Source organism: Erpetoichthys calabaricus, chromosome 16, assembly GCF_900747795.2.
Source record: "Erpetoichthys calabaricus chromosome 16, fErpCal1.3, whole genome shotgun sequence".
Lineage (NCBI taxonomy): Eukaryota > Metazoa > Chordata > Cladistia > Polypteriformes > Polypteridae > Erpetoichthys > Erpetoichthys calabaricus.
The window spans coordinates 26,655,617-26,671,517 of NC_041409.2; the positions used below are offsets into that span (position 1 = coordinate 26,655,617).

At 37.9% G+C, this 15,901-nt stretch overlaps 1 protein-coding gene across 2 annotated transcripts in view; it reads right to left on the minus strand.

Moving 5' to 3' along the window:
• Positions 1-11,367: 11,367 nt before the first annotated feature.
• The window catches only part of papola (poly(A) polymerase alpha), a 61,278-nt gene continuing 56,744 nt past the window's right edge, over positions 11,368-15,901 (minus strand). For both annotated transcript variants that reach the window (XM_051919794.1, XM_051919795.1), the window contains exon 22: positions 11,368-13,911. In XM_051919794.1, the coding sequence (XP_051775754.1) occupies positions 13,816-13,911 (96 nt within the window). In that variant the 3' untranslated portion in view covers positions 11,368-13,815. The remainder of the gene's footprint in view (positions 13,912-15,901) is intronic.

Sequence of the window (15,901 nt, forward strand, 5' to 3'; positions counted from 1 at the left end):
AGCTGCCCTCACTTGGTGGCTTCTTGAAACTGTGGGGGAGAAAAGGAGAGACAGTTAGGATGACCGCCCCCTCTTGTCCTGGAGTGGCATTGCTTACCTCAGAAGATCCAGAATGATAATCCCAGGCACAAGTGTGTGACAAGATTTATACACATACAGATTTTTTAAATTTTCAATACTGGTGTGTATCTATAAAACAAATGTATGGGTGTTATTTGAGTGGCACTTATTTGCAGCTAAAGCTGGGTAAAACATGTCAATTTATTTATCAACAAAGGGCAGCACAGTGCTGAGTGCTGCAGACGTTTATTCCTTCTATCGACTGGCTTCTCTCAATGTGGAGTTTGAATATCCATCTGGGTTTTCTCCATTACGCTGTCCCTATCCCCATCAACATCATACCCTAAAGACACACATATTCGATTAATAGGCTACTCAAACGGACCCGCTATCACCTAACGCTGGGGGTTACGTGACTGTGTCCTTTCCTGCCTCTGGCACCCTGCGACCTTGAACTGAAATGAGCAGGTCTGATCAGTAGCTGGATGGATGGACAATAATGAACCGCTAAAGATGACTAGCTTTCTGTCTATTTATGTTTGTTATTTTCTCCCCATGTTAATAAAGATTATCATAAATCCATGTACAGAAAAACCTTGGATTACAAGTAACTTGGTCTGTGAGAATTTTGCAAGACGAGCTAAAATTTGTAATAACTGTTAACTTGATAAACGAGCGAGGTCTTGCAATACGTACGTTACAGTATACGCTTTGTATGCTGAGCGTCACGGGATCACAACTGAGCAGATGATTGTGGGTAATCATCTCCCATGCTCGTTCTCAGTCGGCGTGCCTCACTCGTACAGTCAACATCCGTACGAGCGTATACTGTTTACGACAGCATGGTGACCGCGAGTGTGTGTGTGTGTTGTGACATGTGAGTCCCTGTCATGCACCCCAAAACACGAGGCTGAGTCTCAGTACTTTAGCAACACCAGCTTTATTCAGCGTGAAACAGGGACAGCGCGGTTATTTATTGTAGCGGGTTCTGCCGCTCTCCTATACACAGACACAGCAGTCAGACAGCGTCATGGCCAGGTTAGTGGCCCAGTAATCCTGTGCCCTGCATTTCTAATGTACCTTGCATCACCCATCAACGGCAGGCGCTTATAGCATGTCCGCGATCTTTTCAGATTCGCTTTTACGGAGAACTGCTACAGCACTGGGAGCCTGCAATTGTTTCGGGACGCTCTTCTGCATGTCGTCCCGTTGTGAGGGATCCCAAAAGAGTTTAGAATCCTTACAGTGCGTAAAGCATTTTATTTTATTTTGTGTCCAAGTGTGGTGACTCTTCAGGCAAAAGCAACTGTCATTGGAGAGGAATCTTGTTCAAGTCGCAAAAAAGAAGAAGATTCCAGTGTGCCAACAGATAGCAGCGTTTCCATTAGTTAGAGTGAAAGTCGTCCTACATGATAACCTTCCTCCTCCTCTCGTCTCCCTCACACCAGCCATGATTGTTTTCACAGGTAAAGTGTAGGTTCATTTGTCTTACATATTTTTACTTTATATTTTGTATTAATCTTTGTTATATGAATAGTTTTGGGTTGTAGAACGAATCATCTGAGTTTCCATTATTTCTTATGGGGGAAATTCACTTTGATATACGAGTGCTTTGGACTACAAGCACGTTTCTGGAACGAATTACACTCGCAATCCAAGGCACCAGTGTATATATTCTCGTTCGTCCTTATGTCGGTCATTATCACAAACTTAAAATTTCAGATGTTAGCTTTCGACTGCTGAGACGGTTGCAGATTCTTTTCACCTTAAAACAAAGGCAGGACGTCGTCTTCGAGACAAAGAGATGCAGGTGCTTGATGCTGGGTTCATTTTCTTTTGGTTACACAGTCGCACTCAGCCTGGCACATTGAAGACGCACCAGTTAGTTAGGAAAGCCCAGGGAAAGCCTTTCTGAGTTGTGAAGGGTTCATCTTGTTGAGAAACAAACTTGGCCTCCACTCATAGACTGGTCATCACTTGCGTGGGGGCTTTTCCTAACACAATTGATTTTTTACAAGTTCAGACAGGCCAAGCCCAGGGCTCTTAGACGTACTCAGATACACTTAGATTTGGCATTGAAATAAAATGGATGAATCAGAATTTGGTTATCTGAGCCGTTCTTCTCCGCAAAACTTTATGTGAAGTACTATATGAAATAGTGATGTTTCATGAAATGCATCTTATTTATTTTTCTGACATTTTTATCTAAAGCAACTTAAAAATCAACCTATTTGAACAATATGAGGACTGTCAGGCCGAGTGTCTCACTTCAGGTCATGTACTGCACCGGAGGGGACACTTGTGGTACACCGTCTGCTGCCTTACCAGTTTGTCACATTGTCCGCATAAATGGTGGGACCTGGGAGAGCCTTCTTCCATTTGAATGAAATTTTAATAGCATAATACTGACATTATTTTTAAAAAAATCAAAATTCTCACCTAGTGTCCATAATGAGCCAGAAATGGATGAAGGTTTTGAGGTGCCATAAAACTCAGTTTCACTGTTTGTGCACAAATCCTGCATGCTGCTTGTTTTGTAAGGCTCCCCAATCTACGTACTTCCTATCAGATGTGTCTTGAGTTAGTCTCCACAGTGCCAATGCTCTCAGCCCATCACACCATGCGGCTTTGCACAAAAAACGTTTTCTGCCGTCCAGTAAGAGTGGAAAACAACTTAGGATTCTGAGGTTGATTTTGATTTTACAAACAGAAGAGAGAGCATTTTTAAAGTGCGTTGTTTAAGGTGGAGTGGCTAGGGATCTGCACTGGCAATCGGAAGGTTGCCTGTTCGAATCCTGTAAATGCCAATAGGGACTCTGCTCTGTTGGGCCCTTGAGCAAGGAAGGCCCTTAACCTGCAATTGCTGAGCGCTTTGAGTAGTGAGAAAAGCACTATAGAAATGCAAAGAATTATTATTATTATTTAAGCCTCTGCTATAGGAATTGTTCTTATTTAGGTAAGCCATTTGACTTCCACGGCAAAAACTGTCATGTCACAAATGAAAGTAACGACATTAGGAACAATTACAACACATGCAAAAATATTACCTCAAATATGCTTCTACACAAGTGTGTCGGATAGCTGCATTACAAAGACAAACATTGAAAATGAATGGCAAATTATGTGATAGGAGAAAATTGTGTGCCATAGATATGATTTACATTTTTAAAACTGTTAATCTTCTAATAAGTGTACTGAGCAGGTAGGGGTGGCACAGTATTGCTGCCTGGAAACAAACCATTACAGCCACTCATACAACAGATACTGACAGACAGAAGACGCGCCACTGGGCGGCTCTCACGTCCTCACTTACTCAGGCTCTTTACTTTTGGGAGAAATGAAGGAAATGGCACATTTACACATTTTCTTTGGTTCACTTTCCATTTTTGGTACATTGATAAGAGAGCTCAAGTTCTATTTTTGACGTGTTACTTTTATTTTTAATGAAACTATTAATTCCTACTTGTGGTATACTATAACAAGGGATTTAATTCCTGCACGTCGGCTTTGCCAACTGAAACAACACATGACGGCAAACAGATAGCCTGGTGAGGCGGGGAGCCGCCATGCAGCACATCCCTCTGTGGCTTTGGGGTGCGTCCTCACCCCCTTCATTTTTAGAAAGATACACGCGATCATCACAGGCTGGTCTGTTTAGAGTCTACCTGCTTAGATCTGGGCAGACCAGACAAGTATATACAGTAGATAAAGAAGGCACTATATAAAACAGAGAAACATAGATAGATAGATAGATAGATAGATAGATAGATAGATAGATAGATAGATAGATAGATAGATAGATAGATAGATAGATAGATAGATAGATAGACTTAGCGTAGTTGGCAGGATTAGATAGATAGATAGATAGATAGATAGATAGATAGATAGATAGATAGATAGATAGATAGATAGATAGATAGATAGATAGATAGATAGATAGATAGATAGACTTAGCGTAGTTGGCAGGATTAGATAGATAGATAGATAGATAGATAGATAGATAGATAGATAGATAGATAGATAGATAGATAGATAGATAGACTTAGCGTAGTTGGCAGGATTAGATAGATAGATAGATAGATAGATAGATAGATAGATAGATAGATAGATAGATAGATAGATAGATAGATAGATAGATAGATAGATAGATAGATAGACTTAGCGTAGTTGGCAGGATTAGATAGATAGATAGATAGATAGATAGATAGATAGATAGATAGATAGATAGATAGATAGATAGATAGATAGATAGATAGGACTTAGTGTAGTTGGCAGGATTAGACAGACAGATAGATAGATAGATAGATAGATAGATAGATAGATAGATAGATAGATAGATAGATAGATAGATAGATAGATAGATAGATAGATAGATAGATAGATAGATAGATAGATAGATAGATAGATAGACTTAGCGTAGTTGGCAGGATTAGACAGACAGATAGATAGATAGATAGATAGATAGATAGATAGATAGATAGATAGATAGATAGATAGATAGATAGATAGATAGATAGATAGATATGAAAGGCACCATACAATTACAAGGATGGACAGATAGACATAGAAGGTGTTATGATAGTTATGAAAGCATTTCTATGAAACAGAGATAGATGTGAAGAGATGTATGAAATTAATAAGCATATGGATGTTGAAATAGTGAATAAAAAGTGTTGCAAATATCAAATAATCTCAAAAAAAATTTAAATGATCTGAAATTAGTAATATTTTAAATAAACATATATATATATATATATATATATTTTTTTTTTTTTCTATTAAAATGTGTAGAATTTTCAGCACCATTTACAAAATAAAGTAATTCTTCATGTTCACAGCTTTAATAAAGAGGTTTATTCGAATGTGAGAGTCTCAGCATTTAAAGACTGTCACATTTTATTTCGGCACCCAGCATGGCTTGATCCTTTTTTATTCTCTAACTTGGTTTGACAGGGAAAGACCCGCGGAGATGTAGCATCTTCTCCCCACAGCTGTGGTGGAACTGCAACATATTGGACAAGCAGCATGAGGTACCACCACTGTTTGTTCTTGGTCTGTACCTGATGTTTATACAAGGATACCTATGCAATTAGGTTCAAAAGACTGTATATTGAAAAAGACAAGACGATCATCCTTTTTGGAGTCAAACAAACACCAGCATTATGTTGATTTTTATACCTTAGCTAATAAGATGGCTCTGAACAAACTGCTTGCAGGCAAACTAATCATTGATCTTCAAAAAGCTGTAGCCAGCCATAGCCTCAACACATATATTTTATATATATATATATATATATATATATATATATATATATATATATATATATATATATATATACATACTCATGTAGATAGATAGATAGATAGATAGATAGATAGATAGATAGATAGATAGATAGATAGATAGATAGATAGATAGATAGATAGATAGATAGATAGATAGATAGAGATACTTCAAGACATTTTAAACATTTTTCTTAATAATATTTAGATTAAAATAGTCTACAGTAATTCTTCAGCCTTAACATATAGTATATGTTTAATTCCCTTTTATTAGTTCGTAGCCTCAGAATGCCAACAATGACAGAATATCAGTCATAAATCTGTGCTTTTGACTGTTATTATTCTGAGAAGCATTTTCATATCTATATATAATTGTGACACATGGGTTTCAAAGAAGTCCTTTTTTTTTTTTTTTGCTCAAAAAACCTTTAGCATAGCAGACCTACTCAGTCCACTTTTATTGATTTATTTCTTTTTATTCTGCATATGTTTCGACATGGCATCAGAGCAGTGAAAAGCTCCCTAGGATTTACTTTCATCAAAGCAGATGCTTCCGTGGGTCTTTAGAATAAATGCAACTACAGATAACAATTGGCAAAAAAAAGGGAGATTTGTGTCTTCGCTGAATGATGGACCATAATGATATTCAGAAGGAGGCCCCCTGCTGAGGGAGAAGGCAAACTGTTCCTAAGCAACAAAACACATTTTCTATTAAAATACAGACAAGGTCTTCAACATAATCTCCATAACACAACCCTGACTCTCAATGTGGATATGGAATACATAAAGCATAACTTCACAGCTATGTCTGCGGAGAGTTAGAAGAAATATGTCAAAAGGTAAAAGTACGCTGCTTCATTACCTGTAAAAATGATCACCTCAGGACTTTTAGGTGTGACATTATCAATCTGACAGCTATTTAAAATGTGATTAAAATCTGGGTCTGGACAGCCTCTCCATTTGTAGTTTGACTGGCGGCGTTCAAATTTGAAGAAGAACATGGGGTTAGCCTGCCATCTAGTGGCCATTTCCTAGAATCTACACAGGTGCACCATTGTACAATAGGATTGTTAGAATTCGTTTTTAATTCTGAACTCATCATCCTCATGATTGAAATAATTTAATTTGATAAAAAAAATATTAGTCTGCAAATATAAAAACGTATATTCACAAATTAAAACAACTGTGTGCATTGAAATAATATTTCAAATGGTGCAGTCACCATGTTACAGCATGCTGCCTGCTTGTACCAGAGCACAGCACAAATTGTTCAGAGCGTCAATCTGTTATGTATTTCACATATTTTAGCTCCAAAATATCCATATTAGTCATTCCACACTTTAGCATAACTGATAAATAACACAGACGGTATCTTTCTGCATGGCCATGGATCTTCATTGTAGTCTACTTTTTCCTTTTAAGTAGAGAACAGAGAAAGATTTCCACTTCTGTTCATAAAGCTACTCGGCCCAGTTAGGAGATATTTATGATACAGGAGGAGATTCAACAACAGATAGACAGACAGATATGAAAGGCACAAAGTAGCAGATACAGTGTTGTGAAAAAGTAATTGCCCCTTTCTTACCTTTCTCTTATTATTTTTCATTTTGACCCAACGCTGATGTTTTCAGGTCTTAATTCAGTCTAATATTAGATGACGGATGAGTTAGTACACAGATCACACTTCTTAAAACTTATTTCATTGACCTAATAAGCAACAACTGACAACGACTTCTAGTTAACTCCGTCCAGTCAAAGGGATGATTAGCGTCCTCTGGTCCTCACTTATTGTGACCCTTACCATCAGAGTGTTTTGCCAACACGTCATTTGGCAATCAAAAAAATAAACAGTCCAGACAGGGCCACAAAACCATTGCTAAGTCTCTGGGACCCCACCAAACCACAGTGACAGGCATAATCACGAAAACGAAAATACTTTACAGACGATTGAATCTTTCCCTGAGTGGCCGGCCTGCCAAGCTTCATTCCCAGGGTGCCACATAAAATCATCTCGTTGGTTTAACTGGACTCCGAGGGACGTTCAGTGACTCGAATATTTTCTGGTTTCCATCCCCTGACTTGAATCGTCTTTTTCACAGAGTTGAGGGGAGTGTTCTTTTTGTCTTCATTGTGTAGGTTAGGCCATCATCCTGACTCATCACAACTTGGACCTTCCACATGCAGGAGACATTTGCAATGCGATCAGCTAAAAGCCCAGACAGGGTATCTCCATTGAACCAATTCGGTTACTTCTAAAGCCAGCGAGGCTGCACCAGCGATGACTTAGGGGTGTCTTATTAAAGCTGTGTTTCTGTTTGTCATTAATTCAGGCCACTGTGCAGAGATCTGTTTTCATTTTTTCTGTTGATCAGTGCCAAAAAAGTCCAATGAAACCCACTGTGACTCAACGCTGTACATCAATACAATGGGAAAACGTTCAAAGGCGGCGAATGCTTTCCAGAGGCTCTGTGACAAGGTGTGGAGATTATTCTGTCCATTAAAACTCTACAAAGGATACCCTGAGTAACAGTTAGGTCCATAAATATTTGGACAGAGACCACTTTTTTCTAATTTTGGTTCTGTACATTACCACAATGAATTTTAAATGAAACAACTCTGATGCAGTTGAAGTGCAGACTTTCCGCTTTAATTCAGTGGGGTGAACAAAACGATTGCATAGAAATGTGTTCCAACTAAAACATTTTTTGAACACAATCCCTTCATTTCTGGGGCTCAAAAGTAATTGGACAAATGACTCAAAGGCTATTTCATGGGCAGGTGTGGGCAAGTCCATCGTTATGTCATTATCAATTAAACAGATAAAAGGCCTGGAGTTGATTTGAGGTGTGGTGCTTGCATGTGGAAGATTTTGCTGTGAACAGACAACATGCGGTCAAAGGAGCTCTCCATGCAGGTGAAAGAAGCCATCCTTAAGCTGCGAAAACAGAAAAAACCCATCTGAGAAATTGCTACAATATTACGAGTGGCAAAATCTACAGTTTGGTACATCCTGAGAAAGAAAACAAGCACTGGTGAACTCAGCAATGCAAAAAGACCTGGACGTCCACGGAAGACAACAGTGGTGGATGATCGCAGAATCATTTTCATGGTGAAGAGAAACCCCTTCACAACAGCCAACCAAGTGAACAACACTCTCCAGGGGGTAGGCATATCGATTATCCAAGTCTACCATAAAGAGAAGACTACATGAAAGTAAATCCAGAGGGTGCACTGCAAGGTGCAAGCCACTCATAAGCCTCAAGAATAGAAAGGCTAGATTGGACTTTGCTAAAGAACATCTAAAAAAGCCAGCACAGTTCTGGAAAAACATTCTTTGGACAGATGAAACCAAGATCAACCTCTACCAGAATGATGACAAGAAAAAAGTATGGAGAAGGCGTGGAAGAGCTCATTATCCAAAGCATAGCACATCATCTGTAAAACACGGTGGAGGAAGGCAGTGTGATGGCTTGGGCGTGCATGGCTGCCAGTGGCACTGGGACACTCGTGTTTATTGATGATGCGACACAGGACAGCAGCAGCCGAATGAATTCTGAGGTGTTCAGAGACATACTGTCTGCTCAAATCCAGCTCAATACAGCAGTCAAATTTATTCATGATACAGTGGACAATGACCCAAAACAAACAGCCAAAGCAACCCAGAAGTTTATTAAAGCAAAGAAGTGGAAAATTCTTGAATGGCCAAGTCAGTCACCTGATCTTATCCTAACTGAGCAGGCATTTCACTTGTTGAAGACTAAACTTCAGACAGAAAGGCCCACAAACAAACAGCAACTGAAAGCCGCTGCAGTAAAGGCCTGGCAGAGCATTAAAAAGGAGGAAACCTAACATCTGGTGATGTCCAGGAGTTCAAGACTTCAGGCTGTCATTGCCAGCAAAGGGTTTTCAACCAAGTATTAGAAATGAACATTTGATTTCCAGTTATTTAATCTGTCCAATTACTTTTGAGCCCCTGAAATGAAGGGATTGTGTTCAAAAAATGCTTTAGTTGCCTCACAGTTTTATGCAATCGTTTTGTTCACCCCACTGAATTAAAGCTGAAAGTCTGCACTTCAACTGCATCGGAGTTGTTTCATTTAAAATTCATTGTGGTAATGTACAGAACCAAAATGAGAAACAAGTTGTCTGTCCAAATATTTATGGACCTAACTGTATAACAATACCTACTCGCCGATTCCATTCCTTACAGTTGAAACTGACAGTTTAAAACCTCAGATATCTTTTTGTAGTCTTCCCCTAAACCAGGAGACTCAACAATCTTTGTTTTCAGATCTTTGGAGAGTTGCTTTGAGGATCCCATGCTGTTGCTCTTCAGAGGAGAGTCAAAGTGAAGGAAGCACAACTATGCTATTTACCACCTTAAATCCCTTTATATCTCATGATTGGACACACCGGTCTACGAAGTTCATGTCTTAAAGAGCTCATCACACCAAGTAATCAGCATTGAGCAGTGACAGGCATTCAAATCAGCACAATGACAAGGGGACCCACATTTTTGCACAGCCAGTTTTTCACATTTAATTTCATACAACTAAATACTGCGTCACTGTTTGAAAAACACCGCAGTACTCAGATGTTCCTAGGAAATGAAAGACATACCACGGTTACCTTTTTTGTTGAAAGGAGTCATTATGCAGGCTGAGAGGGGTTCCCAAACTTTTGACTATTTTAACACTTCAGTCATGTCACCTCTTAATAGGTTTGCTTAAACTGAAAAGGTTCAACGGCTTCAATCTCTCCTCATAACTCAAACCTCTCAGTCCTGAGGTCAGCCCAGACTAAAGTTCTGTAACAGTTATATAATATGTGAAGCATTTAAAGTTTTGTTTAAAACGGGTCTTATGATTGAAGAGATCTGACAAATTAAAGGTTAATGAATAACCAACCAACTCAACAAAATCAACATGTGGGATATGCAAGAATGCCTCAAAGGCCTATTGGCGGTCTAACAATCTACTCACTAGGGTGAAGTGGCCATTTAATGGATGCTGTCGTCTTATAATAACTGGACTAGGATGGCTAAACGAACAGAATCCTAAGAAATGAGTAAGCGAGCAAACAGGCCTCATATAAAATGACACAAATATGAGGGAACTGAAGCATACGGCATGGGGAAGAGGGTTAAAGTTGTAGGGGACATACTCGTTTGATTGGCTTCCCATCTTATAAAAGTCGACATTATATACAGTTCAACTTGTGTTGGTGTCTTTTGTTGGTCTTGTACCGCGCTGTCCTTGATCCTGGCAGACATACCAAAATTTCACATGACAAACTTGAACTTCAACTTAAGCAAAGATAAGCAAGTTATAATTCAGAAAGATGAAGAAAATAGCCAAGCACCACATATACTAAATAAAAAGACAGCAAAATACAGATTAGACTTTTTTAGATTTATTTTAATTTATTCAAAGGAACAAATAGGAAAATTAATCATTGGAAGTAAGGGCATGGAGGGGTGTAAATCCACACCGGAGCAGGTAGCAAAAGTACAATTGAGCTTCACCAAGCTTTGTTTTGCCACGAAAACACACGGTCAGGGACATGATAGGAAACCGAAATCCACGCACTCAAGACAGCAGTTAGAATCTGGAACACTAGCACCAATGATAAATTAATAATTATTAACTCAAAGATGAACACATGTAATACCGCACTACTACCTGGAACGCCATCATGACAAAGGAGGGTCGCTATAAGCAGAAGAAATGGATACTCCGGTATAAAATTGATCAAGCCTGTGGAAATCACGCATACAAACTGACAATATAATTGTGATGCTTCAAAAATGGGTCCTCACTTTTTATAAAAATTGTGTATCTGCACAAACATCCAAGTATGTGATTCACCAATTATGGAATTTATCAACACATTTTCAATTGCCATAAACAAAGATGAAACTGTGGACAATCTTACCAATGCCTACTCGTTCTTTTAGTACTAAGTGTGGCATTTACAAATACATTTTAAGTGAAAGTAGGTAAATTGTTCTGTACCCCTGAATAAGTATATTACTCTCACATACGCAAGTGGCAGAATCATTTTAAGAACTTGGTAGACAAAACTACAATGCTTGGCAACATGTAACACAAATATCAAACGGCACTGAAACCTACAGGCTAACAGAAGGGCTAACAACATTGTTTTGGCAAAAGTTTAAATAAAAAAAATGTGCGTTATGATATACTGACATGAATAATATACATGGTTTCTGGTACAGTAAACTTGGTGGATACTAAACAGAAAAGATCACTGCAAACCCCACTGCCAAGACTGAGCCTAGCATAGCAAAGCAGTGTTGCCAATATGGCAATTACTTGCCCAGTTGAGTAGACCTGTGTGTCACCTCATTCTTTTGTTTCAGAGGCAGTCTGTCACTATGCTCTGTACTGTTCACTTTGAAGTTGGCATTAAACCCAATACTTCCTTTTTAATTTCCTCACCGTCCAACTCTCAGACTTGATGATCTGCCCCATGGAATAGGACGATGCGGGCTAACCTCCACAAGATGAGCTACTCATGCACTGCCCTACACATTCATATGCCTTTACACACGCATTAAGCTGTCTCATTTAAAAAAAATAAAGTGATTCCTTAAATTAAAATGTGTGCGTGCGTGTTGGTCTAGCTTCAAAATGAACGGCATTTTTAATTTTTCTGTTCCCTTTTTGGGCTGCCTCATCATTTAATACTACATATATTTTTAGGAAAACTGTATGAAGAACGTGGATGGGAAAGATGTGTGTGTCGTACAACAACTGGTCTCTTATTACGTCTTGCAGCGAGGTCTACAATGGTCTTTTGAAACGCTGATAGAAAGACAATGCTTTTGCATACTTATTGTGTAAATACTAATTAGGACTAATGCAAAAAACTTTACTGTAGGTTAATTATTTGAGCCCAGAACTGTAAAACTATCATCCAAAACGTATTACTAAAAATCTGTGAAAGCTGCAAAATAAATTTGTTCCGTTCAAAAGTATGCGCCCCATAATCAACTGTTACTGAAATGTCAATTCAGACGGCTTGCCTTACACTCTCACTTTCTCAATATAACTTTTTCTACAAAATAAATTCTGAAGCACTATGTTTGAGATCAGGCATTAAATCTTTTATATTAAAAAAAAAAATGTTTAAATTGTTCACACACTCAAACAGCCCGTCATTTTATTACACATATACATTCAAACCTTATAACCAAAAAACTGGGATGAAGTATATCATTCCAAATATTGACAACAGGATTAATTTACTCCTGTTTATGTGAATGCAAATGAATGGGTTTTAAAATATTTCTTGAAATATAGAGAAACCATCATGTACAAAGAAAATTAATATAAGCAATTTATTACAGATTGTTATACTTCACGTTTATTCAAAATCTTGTCTTGGGTGAACAACACAAGGAAAAAATAGTCGGGGGGGGGTTAGGTCAAGGCAAGGGTATGATAGTCTATTGATGACTTGAGTGTACAGAATTTACTTGGGGGACATTCAACGTAAAAAACAGAGAGCACTAATATGTAGCACCTTAATTGATGTTGTGTAATAAATACTTCAATGTCAGTTGGTCAATCAGCAATAAGAAGCATCTTCTAGATGGTCTAATCATACGGACTTTTGTAGTATTCGGCGACAACCCAAGGTTGCCCTGGAAATGGCCGAAAAATACATTTCATTGAAAAAATGTGAAATCTTTGCCAAATAATGGATTACGGAAACCACAGAATAATTTAGAAATTTCTGCTGAATTTTGTGGATGTGCCCATTTTTCTAATGCTAATAGGATATCTTCCTGAAATTAAATGTTTTTATTTTAAATAAGCAAACATCTTTTTTTGAGAAAACGATTTCTAGTATACAACTTTTTGGTGAGGACAATTCAAAACCTGAGCTACTCCACTTTGCTTTATTCAAATTAAATTGTACATTTACTCTTTTGCCTGCCTTTAATTTCAGAAAAATAATCCTACAGAAAACAGAAAAGGCACTGAACAAGACATCACAATAGATTTGCTTATTAGTACATTTAGTGGTCTTTGAAAAATACAAGTCTTTTTATTCTTTGTGTTTACAGTGCATATCAACAGCGTAAAACAGGCTTCATTCAAATTAAAATGAAGTCTATTAGCTTAAAAATTGTTTTTTTGTTTCAATCCTGTAGACTTTTTAGTATAAACAATGGAAAACAATAAAAAACACACACTTAAGCATTTCTTGTACAATGTGAAGGTTTGACATCATTGTTGTTCATCTTCACCTATCACAGATTTTGATGTGATGCCATCAAGTGTGCACAGAAAGAAAGAGTTTCGATCCCTGATCAAAAAGGTGGAGGCTTCATTCAAGGTCCTTTTAGATTTACACCAGACACCTCAGTCTGTGACACATAGTGTATCTTATTCATTTTCATGTGTGAATGATTCAAGGTCCTTTGAGGGTTTTGCTGTCTTTCTACCTACTTAGTCTCAATTTTATTGAGTTTTTCACAACTGGAATGGGATTTGAAGGTAGAATGGGAACATCTGAGAGATCATTGCTAGGAGCTCTCTGCAAAAGAAACAAAAAATTGCATCAGTAATTATTCTCGATTCTTGACTAAAAGCAGAACTGAGCTTTGTTGGACACACGATCTTTTGTCATTTTTAAGGTAAACAATGCTTTTAACACTAGAATCCCTAAAGCCCAAGAAAAATGTCATAATGCCAGGCCACCTTAAATTCCTTTGCATCTCTTCATCAGCGTCTTTGTTTTGCAAATATTAATCAGCACAAGCAGCCTGCTATCCCATCCCCACCAACGCAGCTGAAGTCAGACACAAAAGTTTCAGAGCTCAAGTCTGTTTATCTGGGTGTGAGCTGGTGTCTGGAATTATACAAGAGAAATAATAAATTGTAATCTGGAATACATACATTTCATGTGTGTTCCATGTCTACAATGATCAGGGTAAATGAAGGATGACAGGAAATGCATGGCAAGAAATGCTGAACACAACTAAAACAGAAACTTTTTTCATGTTATAGTAATAATTGCCAAAATGTTGAAGTATATAATTTGTGAAGACTGAAGTCCAAATATCTAATAAACACTTTCACAAAAGGTATAACAAAACAAGTGGACTTTTATTCAAGAATACAAGCAAAGAAATAGAAATCGTTCAATATACAGGTTGCTGTCAATATGTAAAAACCGAAGCCCAACTATCAATCGACACAAAGCCGACATGTCAGCTTGGCTGGTGTAGAGTTAAGAATTGTTGCCTCTTAATCACCAAGTGGCAGGTTTGAGCCCATGTTCTCTCAGTTTTGAGCAGTGAGTTGCTATTATTATTACTGTTATATAATAAAAACATACATTTGATTTGAGTCTGTAACACCCAGTGTAAATTTTTGTTAGTTTAGCATTTTTATTTTTACATTTTTATTCTCTCAGTCACATTCACGTGGTACAATGAATTTGCCTCTCCCTCTCTGAGTTGATAGTATTTACTTCCACTCTTTTCACAAGAGCAGTGATGACCACAGTTGGTGCTGTGGTTGATGCCTGGTCAGAACTATTTGTTGTACTGGCAATCAAAAATACGATGCCCATTGCCTGCTATCATACTATCGCGTGGCATTTGCGCTCTGACAAAGACATCGGTGCAAAACGTGTGGAAAAATGACAGATTTGCTGAGATCTCAGACATCTGGCAAAGTTTTGTTGAGAACTATGTTTTGAGTTACAACCCAGTACAACATATTACTGTTGACGAGCAACAATTTTCAACCAAGGTCTATTGTCCTTTATTGCAATACATCTCAACCAAGCCGGACATATTTGGCATGAAGTCTTGAATTGTGGCAGATTTGGAGAGAATGCCACTCCTTACTTAGGAAAAGATGGCAGTCATCCCACGGGAGAAAGACTTTCCAAGACTGTGGTCATAAAGCCATTTCTGGACAAAGGCAGAACTGTAACAACAAACAACTTCTCCATGTTGCTTTTGTTGACTAATGGACTGCTGCACCGCAACACAACTCTGTTTGGCACCAAAAATAAAGTGGGATGGGAACTTCCACCTGTAGCTAAAGTCACTTCAGTACGCAAGCAATTTTCCACGCTAGTATTTAGATCTGGCAGTACGATGTTGAAGATGTATGTGCCCAAAAAGAAGTCTCTCTGCATTCTCAGTACCATGCACCATAATGTGGAATTTGGGCAACATCGGAAAAAAACCATGATGTTTAAATGTATGAAGGTGTGCGTGCATGCACAAGAGAGACAGAGACAGATTTGATGTCATTCAAGTACTTACTGGAATATAAACACTTTCACAAAGGTATAACGAAACAAGTGTGCTTTTATTCAAGAATAAAACTGAATAACAAAAAATTCAAGTGACTACAAGATACCAAGAAGACATGATTCGCCAGCGTTTATATGTCTGCTTATATCCATTCAGAGATATCTTTAACAGGTAGACTCAATTCAAATGCATGTTTTTATTACATAATAGTAACAATAATAAGCAGCTTACTACTCAAAACGGGGAAAACCT